Below are 13645 nucleotides of genomic sequence, written 5' to 3' on the forward strand. Positions count from 1 at the left end.
AGAGAGCGAAGAGGAGGGGCATATTAGTCTTTTATGATGTCTGGACTAATAGAGCAAGAGCGACACAATGTGGTGTGATTCTGCACTACACTGATGGTTTCATTTACAATGAAAAAAAAAATACTGTACTGGGCTGGTTTAACAATGGCTTACCAAATACCATGACCTTTTCAGCATGAATAGTGAGTTGGAGTGTAGAAACTATTACTTTGTTGGCTAAAACATAAATTATTAACCAACAAAACTGAATTTGGATAAACTGAGTTGTAAAACCACAAATAATTGCTTTTACCAGGTCAGCTTGGGTTATTGCTTGTCCAAGGTAAATGATCTGTATTTATTTACTGTTGTAAATCATTAAGAATATGAAATCATGGTGATCTATGGTGCTGAATTAACCATATTAATCTCAAATGAACCAAACCTGGAAGTACAACCCTCCATGCCAATTGACCACGTCATACGGTGTGGCTTACGGTATGGCTATATGGTGGATACAGAAAGCTGGCCTTATAATATACAGAAAACCACAGCTCAAACACTTTTTACAGGAAATAATTAGTAAGGAATGTATAAATGTTAGGAGGTTGCTGTGAGCTAATTAGTCACATACAAAATGCATGCTATTGACTGACAATACATATTTTAAAGGAGCCAGCTCTAAAAATAGCTCATTTATCCATACCCTCCCTTCCCATGTCTTATTTTCTCATTCACGCACACACACACACACACACACACACACACACACAAACACACTCTCTCTCACACATTCACATACACACACACACACACACACACACACGCACACGCACACGCACACGCACACGCACACGCACACACACAAACACACACTCTCTCTCTCTCTCTCACACACATACACACACACAAACGTGTGCGCATGCACACACACACACTCCTACTCTCTCTTGTTCTCTCTCTCTTTCTGTCTGAATGAAAGGTTAGAGGCACAAATGCTATTGCTGGTAGGAAAGTAGGCCACGCCAATGCGCTGGTCACTCAACCTCATCGATGCACGGCTGTGCGCATTCCGGCACCCTCCATCATCATATTTCCTGAATGTCCGGACCCTGCGGTTATGAGCTTACCAACGCTGCGCTGCGAGTAATCCCGGGATTAGGCACAGGAGGCTGAGGCTCCTGTCCCATTTGCATTCATCAGAGAACATGATTTCAAATATTCACAATCATAACCATCAGCGCGCACAGTAATCGCCTTGCCCTCCACCCCCTCCCTCCCTTCGTGCCATTGACAGAGGCGGCCTTGCCAGGTCACCGCGGAGCACAGGCCAGTGGGGTGGGCAGAGAGGGTCGCCCACACAAACCCCGTCATCTGTTGGAAAGCATTTAGGGCCAGATTATCACACCCATCTGTGCTTGCAGCACTTGATAAGGTGCAAAGGGGGCGTTTAATGCAACATGGACGGGATGATGCCAACACAGACAGGAGTTCTTGCTTCATTGCTGCCATGTTAGTGTCATATACAGCAAGCAGTGTTGCTGAAGTGCTGCCATATTCTTGCCTTTGCACTTCATTAACTCAGCAGATGGGTTAATTGTGTGCTTCAGGCCAACGAGTAACAACCAGCTGTAGTCTAACCATGACAGATATACAAAGACAAATACCTACAACTGGGGATTCTGCTCACGTACTTGGTAACGAGGAATTGGCGTAAAAATAACTTGACGTAAAAATGCCAAAGTGGAGTGTGGGTCCTCTGCTGACTCAATCTCTGACTGATACGATGATGTCACAAACACATGAACTCAAGACTCAACAAGGAGATCAGATAAGAGTGCTCTTACAATATGCTTGGGTCAAACTGACTACCACAAACATGCTACTATAACCAGGGAAACTCTAAAACTCTAAAACTAGAACTCAAATGCGGTTGGTAAACCATTTCTTTGTGCATTTAAAAACAGTATGTATTTCATGGCTAACAATGCCTTTCCGTACATAATTGAGTAAGTTACATGTACCTCATCGAAGGTAGAGGCTAAACTTTAAGTTGTTCTGATAGTTTATTTTGCAACTGCAGCCTTTGTTGAAATTCTGCTGTTGTTATAAGGACGGTATGCTATCAGTCACCACAAGAGCCAGAAGTGCTGTGGCAGAGGTATGCAGACAGGGATATTATAGCAAGTCCACACCCAGGCCATATGCAGACTCTTTCAGCACTGCAATATCATTCAGCAGACGTCAACAACTCTTAACATCAGTTCTGCTGATCAGGCTGCAGTAATGATTAAGTGTATACACACATACACACATACACACACACACACACACACACACACACACACACACACACACACACACACACATAAATAAATAAAGACAAAGCATAATGATTCATTCATGCATGCCAGCCAGTGAAGTTTATTACAATGCTACTCAAATGAGGCCACATGTGGTACAGTAACCACTCGCTTTCTCTGAATCAAACACACTGTGTCTCTGTGTGCAGTAAAGCCAGTGGACATCAGACTTCACACTGCGGCTGTAACTTGAGACAACCAGAACTATCAGCACCCCTGTATGGAAAACCATACATTCCTCTGAGCATGCTCAGTGTGTCCTGCAGAAAAATGATTAAGAGTGAGCTGGGCGAGGCTTCACTGCAGGACAAACACACACATAGCTGGACATACTGTATATAAACATGCATATTCAGTCATGAGCTTGCACACACACACACGCACACGTAACACGCACACGCACACATACACACACAAACACAAACACACACGTGTACATTCATCTCCTACTGTACAAAAAGGTGTTGTAATATGCCCTCTAATTTAGATAACTAAAACTTTTCCCCTTAGTCATAGATATTCTTTAATGAATGTGCATAAACCCAAAACTCTTACATCACCCACACAATTCTTCTGAGGCATTTATACAAATAAGAACAAACAGCTTTGATCTTAATTTCATGTCCAGAGGGCTTAAAGACTAAACGTGCTACATTTTTAATTTGGGGGTTAACTGTGGGTAAATGCAGAGACACATGACTACTCAAGACACAGCCAAGATGAAGTGATTCAACACCCATCCTGTGCTATCATCATTTTAATGATAAACGTCATCGCAATGAAGGTCTGTATTATTTCTGTGTCAGCTGCGCATTTGTGGGTTTGGACACAAGAGGGGGTGAGTTGCATGCTTGAATTCATGTGCGGAGGGAATCTGTTCAATCTCACTGTAAAGAGGGATTTGTGTCTGGGGGTTGGTTGATGTCTGTGTGTGTGTGTGTGTGTGTGTGTGTGTGTGTGTGTGTGTGTGTGGTTTAAATGAGAGTGCTAAAAGCTTCTGTAGCAAATGTAAGTATAAATTCAAAATAAAGATTTTTTTGTGTTGTGGGCAGCGGGACATGTTCTCCAATGTGCCTGTTAGTGTGTTGGAGCGTGTGGAGTGTGCATACGTATATGTGTGTGGATGTAAGTGCTGCACATGGAGCGAGGGGGGAGGGGTGATGCAAGAGAGCGCTGGCAGGAGAAAGCACCCCCTCCTCCTCTTCTTCTTCTCTTCTGCAGAGACCACATATTGCCATGGCAACCTCATTACAGTGGTGAGGGGCGGCGGCTAACGCCTTGTCCTCCTCCAGAAGCAGAAGGAAGAGAGGACGTAAGAGTGAGATAGAGAGATAAAGAGGGTTAAAAAGAAAGAGAGAGAGAGATAGATTGAGAGATAATTAAGGGAGGAGAAGAGGAATAGTGCGTGCACCGTTTCCTAATCACTAATGGATTAGCTTCAGTGCTATGAAAAGAACATTATCTCTAATTCACAGCTGCTTCTCACACCGATGTAAGCTACACTGCAGGTTTGCGAAATGCTTCAAGCACCTGTCCAGACAAATCTAAAATTCTGTCAGGTTTATGGGCAACACATCCTGGTTATTGTTTACACGAGAGCCCAAACAACCAGCTCAGTAGGTGCTTTCATATGGGTAGGTAAAGAAACATGCCAACAGAAGCATCTGTAAAGAACACTCACATACAGTGAGCAAGCATTGTGAAGCTTTCATAACAGCAATAAAATACAGTAAAAAAAAACAACCAAGGCAGTGCCCTCTTTCTGAATGAGCCTCCCTCCCACAGCACTAGACTGTGGGGTGACAGAGAGCCGGTCTGACATGAGCAGCACGAGGGCCTTCACCTCCCCCACGGAGCGGCTGCCCTTTTCCACACGCTGACCTCAGAGCTGCGCCATACCCCCGCTACGCCGCGCCAAGCCCCGGCACGCCACACCCGTAATCTGGGTTAGAGAGGAGGGGAGAGGAGAGGAGCTCACTGGCGCACTGCTGCCTCTCTCCATACGCTTCCTCCCCCAGCCAGGACACACATACTGGTGGGAGGAGGAGCATGGAACCGGGGCTTTAGCCAAGGCTATGTGCATCTAATGAGGCACAGAGTAGACACACAAATACACACACACACACACACGCACACGCACACGCACACGCACACGCACACGCGCACACACATGCACACGCACACGCCCACACACTCACACTCACACTCACACTTACACATGCACACACATGCACACACACACACCCACTCACACGCACACACACTACACCCATTCTGGCACATCTGTCTGTGCTTGTGTTAATTCATTAAACTCCTTTAAATTATAACAGGCATACAAATACTTATAAATTCAATTAATATGCATCATATTCCTTTAATGTATTTTTGATTGGCAGAGAATGTACCTCACCATATGCAGCTCCTTCCCAACAAGGATGGGAAAGCGCACACAAACACACACACACACACACACACACGCACACACACATGCACACACAGAGAAAGTAAACATCTTGAGAAAGATGAAATTGCTCCATGAATTTTAATCCAACTAATGCTTAATCATTTATTTCCAAATCTGCACACAGATTCTCCCCCCGTTCTTGAAGTAACTAGGACAGGGGCGTGACTCTCGGCAAAGGAATGAAAATTAGGGCACAGAGATACACCCTAAACTGAGAGCACAAACACACACACACACACACCAACCCACACAAACAGACAGAGAGACAGTGAGAGAGAGAGAAGGAAGAAGAGAAGGAGAGATAAAGAGGGGAAGATGAATGAGGGAGGGAGGGGTAGGGGAAAGAGAGAGCGAAATGTGCGTGCAACTAATTCTACCAACTGATCCAAGATAAATGGAGAGAACATACACTACATGGAAGCCATGTATAACTTGACACTTGAAGACAACATGTGGGCAATATAATTACAGGGCCTGCATGCCCACATCCCCCATATAAACATCACTGGGAGCATCTGCATCCGAAGAGCAAAGGCCACCTCGTCACAGTTTACACTAATCCAGATCAGAGTACGATGGTTTGCCGCCACGTGCTCGCTGGTCTGCCCAAAATCCCACCATGAATGAAGAGTGACCCTTCTCATAAATAGGCTTACATGGTTTGATAACGGTTATGTGACCAAACACTCCCTCCTTCAAATTGATGTCACGCTATTGGCCTGTTTAGTATACTTACAATAACAACATTCTTACAATATTATTCCTAACTTTAGCATGAGAATGCACGCAATTAAAGCGGATGTACCAATTCAATGGAACAATGGAACAATTCAATATGGTCATGAATAGCTACAATCAAGGCTCATGTTCTTGTTTTGTTGTCTTGTTCTATTTTCCAAACAATTTAACATGGAAAAAAAACAGCCAACTCCCTAAAACAATCAGGAAAAAGAGCAAGTGACCTGAATATGGAGAAAACTGAAATAATTTTTCAGAACCACAGGGCTTGTAGTGTTTTGATTGGCTGTGGCAGAAGTGAATTGGTGGCCGGTGTGCCCTCGAATGTCTCATGTCCGGGATCATGATTTGGCAATGGGCAAACCGAGCATTTGGACCAGGGGATAGAAGAAAAAAAAAACTGGCACAGACAAACGCAACAGCCGACCCAGAGCTTAAAGCTGAGCCCAAGCAAAATCTATGTTTGTGTGTGTGTGTATTTGTGTATGTGTGTGTGAGAGAGAGATATATAGGCACTAATGAGAGAGAAAGAGAGAGAGAGAAAGAGAGAGAGAGAGAGATGTTCCCAAGGGTATTTTCATACTCAAGAAATACAGTGATTCAGTGAAGATATATATATATATATATATATATATATATATATACTGTATATAAATATATATGTATGTGTCAAAGAGTATCTGTTTCTTTTTATATGTGTGTCTGAGTGTGTGAGGGAGGGAGGCAGGGAGGGAGTGTGAGTGTGTTTATGTAGGTGTGTGCACGTTTGTGTGTAGGGAGAGAGAAAACAAGAGAGAGAGAGAGAGAGAGAGAAGAGAAAAGAGAGAGAGAAAGAAAATTGATTTTAGTAACAATAAAACCTTGCTTAAATGCATCCCATTTAATCACATAAACGCGTTCTTTAAGTATTAAGAATCAGGGGGTGGGGCAGCTATTGGTGCTGCATTCAGGCTGCTACACAACACACACCCTGATTGGCTCCTGAAAGTCAGCAGTATGGCATTGCTAATTGGTTATCCATGAAGCTCTGAGCTGCCTGAGGCGTTTTGATTGGATCCAGTGTTGCCTGGGGCTGCATTAAGGTCTGGGATTGGCTGTTTCAGCATGGCTGGGGACAAAGAGAGTGACCACTGAATATATATCAGATGCCCTCATTGGTGGTATATCCTCCGATACATTGGGGGCTTTTAGTGTGATGAATACATTTCCCTCCCATTTTAGCATGAGTGACACATCAGTACCATCTCCGGATCATAAATCCCACGGGACAGGATATCCACAAGGACACAATGGAGATAAATCTCCTGTATAAAGGCACAGAGATATAACACACACACACACACACACACACACACACAAATACAGTACATACACACATATACCATGAAGCATATTATAAATAGGCTATTTGTGTTTTTTCAAGCATATGGGACAACACCCACTGACCCTGATCAATACTGACACACTAGCTTAAAAACATGCAAGTCATTAGGGTCACACATCCACACACACACACACACACACACACACACACACACACACACACACACACACACACACACACACACACACACACACACAATTTAAACATACAGCTGCTCTCTCCTCTACTCCACCTACAAATCCAATTTGCACATTGGCTTCCCCCTCCCCCCCTCCCCCACTCCATCACACACTCCCACATGGGCACACCCACCCACCTACACACACACACACACACACACACACAGAGACACGCAGCCGGGTCAGGTACAACCACTGACCACCAGGGGGAGATTACCATTTTTGAGTCAACCTCATCACAGGAGAAATCAGACAGTGCTTTGTGGTGCAGACAATAGACTGCTATAACATGCTCTTTCTCTCTCTCTCTCTCTCTCTCTCTCTCTCTCTCTCTCTCTCTCTCTCAAACACACACACACACACACACACACACACACACACACACACAGGAGTATTACATTTCTCCCTCTGTGAAGCTGTGCCACCCCGCACTTCAGGGAAATGAAATGATCGTCTCATAATGTTCCCCATCCTGGCTATCAGATAACAGAATCAGCTGTGTCACCCGTGAGCACAGAGCCCCTCCTCATGGCGTTCGACACTACGCTCCTTGAAAGGCAATACATCGTATCTCTCTCTCTCTGTCACACACACACACACACACACACACACACACACACACACACACAGACACACACACACACACACACACACACACGCACAGTTAAACACACACCCATTCTCTTTATTATATCATATACTGCACGTCAATAGCAAAATCAAGAAGCACAGCAATATCATTCTCCCCTCGACAAGGTGGATTCAAACCAAAATCATTCTGGAGGAGTGCAGTGTGGCTGCGTGAGTGTAAGGCGCTTGCTCTACAAGCAGCACCAGCACACCATTGTCTCTTTTGCAGCAAAGAATATGGATTTCTGTTAGGGTTAGTGGAGTGGGTGGAACCAATATGCCCCCTAGCAAAGTGTATTACTGAGTCACTCTCATCATGTATGGAGGCAACTGTAACACACACACACACACACACACACACACACACACACACACACACACACACGCATGCGCGCACACACACACATCTATTGTCAATACTAATGCTACAATGACCTACAGGGGAAGCAATTCATCACATTATGCCTTTGTCCAAGTCTGGCTTAGGGAAGCCAAACCTGCAGCGGTGCGGCACACACACACCGCTTTGCAGATCCGCATCACCTTGAGGTCAACGCTGCAGCCTCGACGCACTTACTCAGAGAACGCATTGAATAATACAGGGGATGCGAGGCACAGGGGCTTTTGGACTGAGGAGGAGGAGGAGGAGAGAGTCAAAGATGTAAGGGGAGATTTCAGATGTTTCATTTGGGTGAAGAAGGTCAGATTGTGAGTCAGTATGGCCAGTGACATGAATGGGTGACGTTTGTATTGTGAGGATGTTTTTTTTGTTGTTGAGAAATGTCATTTGGATGTTGTTTGTATTGTGTGTGTGTGTGTGTTTTTCCGAAGTGTCATTCCTAGGCATGAAGGTGTGGTAAATGCATGGAAGAGCACATTGTTTAGAGACCTCAGAATTCTCAGGGTTTTTTTCCTCAGGTGAAATTCAAAATAAACTATTTTCATAAAATAGTTTCATGAATTGAAGACTGGAAATTGAAAGATGGATTTTGCATTAGAGTATAGAAACTCTGAGGAATTCTCTGGTCTCAGTGTATGTGTCTGTGATAGGAAGAGTACTCACCTATGCAATGCAGCAACACAATCCAGAGGCAAGCAAGGAAGAAAAGGACAGAAGAAGAGGAAAGACATTGATTAGTAAGGTCATAAATGATCATACACTTGGCACAATGCATAGATGTGACTGTCACACATACATACATCACATTACATACATTACAAGAGACAGTACATCATGTTAGAACCGCAGGATACATTCCAAGACATGGAAATTAAAATCTCATGGTATTGCAACAAAGTTTCCTATAAAAGTCTCAAAAGAAAGTTGTGGGGTTATCAGGTGTTCACAATAAGCAGAGAGATGTCACAGCCAACGGGTTCCCTTCAGTGTCCTAAACCACAACATCACTAACATAAGGGACACACAAATGACAATTAGAACCTTAACCAGTTTGCCATAAAACATATTGTCACCACTGAAAGATTGTCACCACTGAAAGATCCTTGTGATGTTCTCGCAATGGATTGCAATAAAATGTCCCTGTGCGTAAGTCAGACATTCCATTTATTACTTTCCTAGCAATTAATAATAGAACACAAGAAGTCAGGGCTGACGAGGCGTATTCATAATTTGATGTAGAGACTGAAAAATCAAAATGAAATTTCGCAAATTCATCATCTAAACACCCAATCGCAATCAGACTTGGTCCCTCTCTGGGGGCAGCCATTGAATTAGCTGATGAGGTACACGCAGAGATAGGCCAGACCCTTAATTTTCAGCAGGGTTAGAAAAGACAACAATTAAATGAAGTATCTCAATGAGTAATGTCCATTTACAGTGGACTGTTTCAAATCCTTAGATGACTGCATGTAATCAAACTGACCCAAATGGGTTTGTCATTCATAAACCAGTGATCTTCAACAGCACTCTTTCTCTCTTTTCTCCCCCCCCTCTCTCTCTCACTCCATCCCTGTCTCTCTCTGTCACTGCACGTCTTTATCTCAAACTGAATGCACCCTCTCTTCATGTCTGTGAATCTCTCTTTATTCTCATGCCATCGCATCCCTTGCTAGTTTCCTCTCTCTCTCTCTTCATGTCTGTGAATCTCTCTTTATTCTCATGCCATTGCATCCCTTGCTAGTTTCCTCTCTCTCTCTCTCTCCTCTCTCTTCTCTCTCTCCTCTCTCTCCTCTCTCTCTCTCTCTCTCCTTGCACCTGTTATGTTCATTCCCTCTTTCCATCTCTCCACCCCTCTGTCCATTACCCATTCCGACTCGGCCCAGGTCCCTGAGCAGTGAGAACACCATCTTTCACTTCCTACATCAAAACTTAATCATGTGGGCCCATTTCATCTTAACTCATGCATCATCAAAAGCTTCTTTTTTTAATCCCATAATGCTATTTTGGAAGTAGATGAAAAAAAAAAAAAAAAAAAAAAAAAACACAGCGAGGAATCCAGTGATAAGCCAGTGTAGCTCTGCACACATTGGCAAGAGCGGGGAGTATTGAACATGAACATGAGGGGTGGTAACACACTAGCGCTATCAGAGGGGTACACACTACAGAGGAGTGATCTGAGAGAAAATAGGGCAGCAGGTTAGCGCCAGAGGAGAGAGAAAAGAGAGAGAACAGAGACAGGAAGGAAAGACGGAGGCTGAAGAACGACAGAAAGGCCAGTGGAGCGGACATGGAGAGAGGATACCGAACACAGTGAACGACAGAATGAGAGGGGCGGTGAAGAGAAGGTGGAGAAAACTCTTTTGAGGCTTGTCGGCGCACCGGTGAGGATCGGCTCGGCTCTTTGTCAGTTTGCGAGAGGAGTTTTCACTCTCCCCTTCATGCTGCCATTAAGATGATTTGCCTCTAATCGCATTACGAGGCTCCGAAGTCGAATTACGCCCTACGCTGTTACACTGATGGCCTAATCCAGCTCCGCTGTTGTGACTACACCAAGGGACACGGGCACACATTCAGCAGTGATTATCAGCCCAACACCTGGAGAAAAACAACAACACCAACAACAAGCCAACAAAAAGAATGTGCTCAGCTCTATACTATACTATTAAAAGCCAACAGGGATATAGGAGAGCAAAGCAAATGCATGCTTTTTAGGCCTGTATACTGTATGTACCCATGCATGGCAAAACACTGCCTGTATTTTAAAAAGGGCTGCCTTTAGAATAGACAGGTCTCATTCCCTTTGGAGTACCACTGCTGGTCTCCCACCAGGGGAATATGACAGGAAACTCTCAGTGAAATGGCACTAATGTCCTTAGATGCCATGTCCTTGGCAGAGCAAGATTAGGAACACAATACAGAGAAGAGCCAAAAATAAAGAAACAAGAAGTCCTGGAGGATTATAAAATGATGAATGGCACAAACAGAACCAAACTGAGAAAAAAAAAAATTCAGCTACTGCTACAGAAGGCAGCTCTGTCAATGTCATCTTGAAAATAATCCCTGATTGTTACACTTTTAAATAAGCTTTTTTTTTTTTACCCAGTGTAAATTTTTTACATGGTTAGAGAAATCTCATTTGCAGGGGATTACTGTTGAATTGACATGAATTGTCATCTCAGCCTTACCGCTGGATGAGATTAACACCTGATGTCAGTCACAGTGACCGCCACAGGTCCTCTAGAAAATAAAAGCTGATGACAACAGCTCAAGTCCGATGCTGAAAACAGAGCGAATGACACTTCTGTGACAGATGATGACAACACACAATTTTACCTCCCTGTTCACTGTCATTGACACCAAACCCCTCCCCAAGAATCAGTGCTTTTAATTACATTGAAATGACAACCACGCGATGGAGATATTGTCTTGATTCGGTACGCTGTGAACACACTGGACACTCAAGTGTGTGAGCTGTACAGACAGGATGTTAATAAAGCCTTCCAGGCAACCATGGCTACCATGGCAACAAGGCGCAAGAGGAAAACTGGAACAGAGCCGAGAGGTCTGTGCGACTCGAGGGGTGCATCTGCGGGCCTTCTGCGTGCCTTCCAGATTCCTAAAGGTCAGCTGATCCGATGCGCATCTTGCAAAACTGCAACAGCCTCTCGGTCACATCCTCGAATGCGTTTGCCACCAGATGACGCTTTTTTCTGATAGCAAACGGACCGTGAGCCTCTGATGCCGTCACATGTCACACACTAGGAAGAAGTGTCTGTGCGCCTTTTAGATATGTGGTATTTAGGCCGCTGTGAGCGCGGCGGCCTTTCAACTCACCCCTGTGACCTTACAGAGGCTGCTCTGTGTCGTGACGGCCATACAGACACTAATTACAGCCTTAAAAAAAACACAACGCCAGTCTGATCACTGAGCGCTCCGTTCACCCACTGCAGTCAGGTGAATTATTCATTCAGCTGTCAGACCCAATATAAAGACAGTGCAAGAATAGATACAAATGCAGAAGAGTGGAGTGGCTATAGAGAGAGATTTAAAGAAGAGGGTGAATGAGAGAAGAAGAGATGGAGAGTGAAAATGAGGGATGGAGAGCAAAAGATAAGATCAGGAGCCACCTAGTGTTTTTCCTTTTTCTCTAGCACCTCTGTGACTCACAGCAAGCAGGCTAGGCATCAGCCATTTTATAATCACACCCACATGTGCAAGGGAAAAGAGAGAGAGAAAGAGAAAATAGAGAGACGGAAGGAAGAGAGTGGGAGGGTTAGCAAAAAAATAAGAGATGTGTGAACACCAGGGCCTAAATAAAGACCAGGGTAGAGAGTGAACAAAGGAAAGGTGGAGGGAGGGGAAAAAAGAAGTGAAGACAATAGAGAACGAGAACGAGTGAAGACGCAGAGACGAGTACAGAGGGAACGATAAAACCCAGAATATGCGTGTGAGAGTGTGTGAGTCACACACACTCCAGGCTCTAATCTCACTGTCTAACGCAGCTGCCACACTGGCCACACTAAGCTTCCCATTCCCCCATGTCTGATTCCTAAAATCAGAGACGCTATCTCGTTTAGCCAGCGGACCAAAAATATCGCCGCAATCTCCCCTCCTGCCCTACAAACACACAGACGCACGCGCACGCGCACGCGCACGCGCACACACACACACACACACACACACACACACAGAATCACACAGACACACACACACACACACACACACACAAACACACAGATGCACACGAGATGGAGGCGCAGGCATTATGTCCTCGGCGTGTGCTCTGTCTCCTTGTTGCTCACGGGCACAGAGTACCACAATATCTCTTAACCAATTCCAGCCCTGTTTCTTTCTCTCTCAGAAACACACACACAAAGGGACAGACAAATATACACACACACATACACTCACACACACACTTGCATGCGTACGCACACACACACACACACACACAAATGTACACACACAGTCTTTTTCTCTCTCTCTCACACAGACACATATACACACACACAGTCTTTTTCTCTCTCTCTCACACAGACACACACATACGTGAACTAAAACCGCAGAAGGGAAAGCTGATGTAGAGCAATTACACAGAGGTCTAATGAGCTCAAAGGTTCAAACACACCAACTAGAAAGGGAGGGAGAGAGGCTGAGACACAGACAAACCACAACCACTGCTCGGAAATCAGACGAACCACAAGCAAACTTGGGGCCTCCTTCTCCTAAACACATTCAGACTTGTCAATTCCCTCCTCTAGAGAATCTAGCATGAACAATTCATGATATTTGGAAAAACGGTCTACAGTGGTTACACTTCAATGCAATACAGCTAACCAGGCGTGAATCTATCAGCAGGAGTACATCAAAAGAAAAGCATCAGATTTTTCTGAAGCGGAGGACTTTTTTGACTGAAAAAAAACTAAACTAAACTTGGCCATTCTGTGGGCAGGCTGAATAATTTAGTGTATGCCCTAAATCTACAGGCCAGGATTGGTGGGCGGCGTG

The 13645-nt window shown here is 44.5% G+C and overlaps 1 protein-coding gene across 3 annotated transcripts in view; it reads right to left on the bottom strand.

Annotated features, from left to right (window-relative positions):
• Positions 1-7237: 7237 nt before the first annotated feature.
• The window catches only part of LOC105912965 (protocadherin alpha-3-like), a 28479-nt gene continuing 22071 nt past the window's right edge, over positions 7238-13645 (bottom strand). For 2 of the 3 annotated variants that reach the window (XM_042710820.1, XM_031587318.2), the window contains exon 2: positions 7245-8800. In XM_042710820.1, coding sequence (XP_042566754.1) covers positions 8732-8800 — 69 coding nt within the window. In that variant the 3' untranslated portion in view covers positions 7245-8731. Of the gene's footprint in view, positions 8801-13645 lie in introns of all 3 variants that reach the window. The other variant, XM_031587320.2, reaches the window with a different exon arrangement.

This window comes from Clupea harengus, chromosome 20 (assembly GCF_900700415.2).
Source record: "Clupea harengus chromosome 20, Ch_v2.0.2, whole genome shotgun sequence".
In the NCBI taxonomy this organism is placed as follows: domain Eukaryota; kingdom Metazoa; phylum Chordata; class Actinopteri; order Clupeiformes; family Clupeidae; genus Clupea; species Clupea harengus.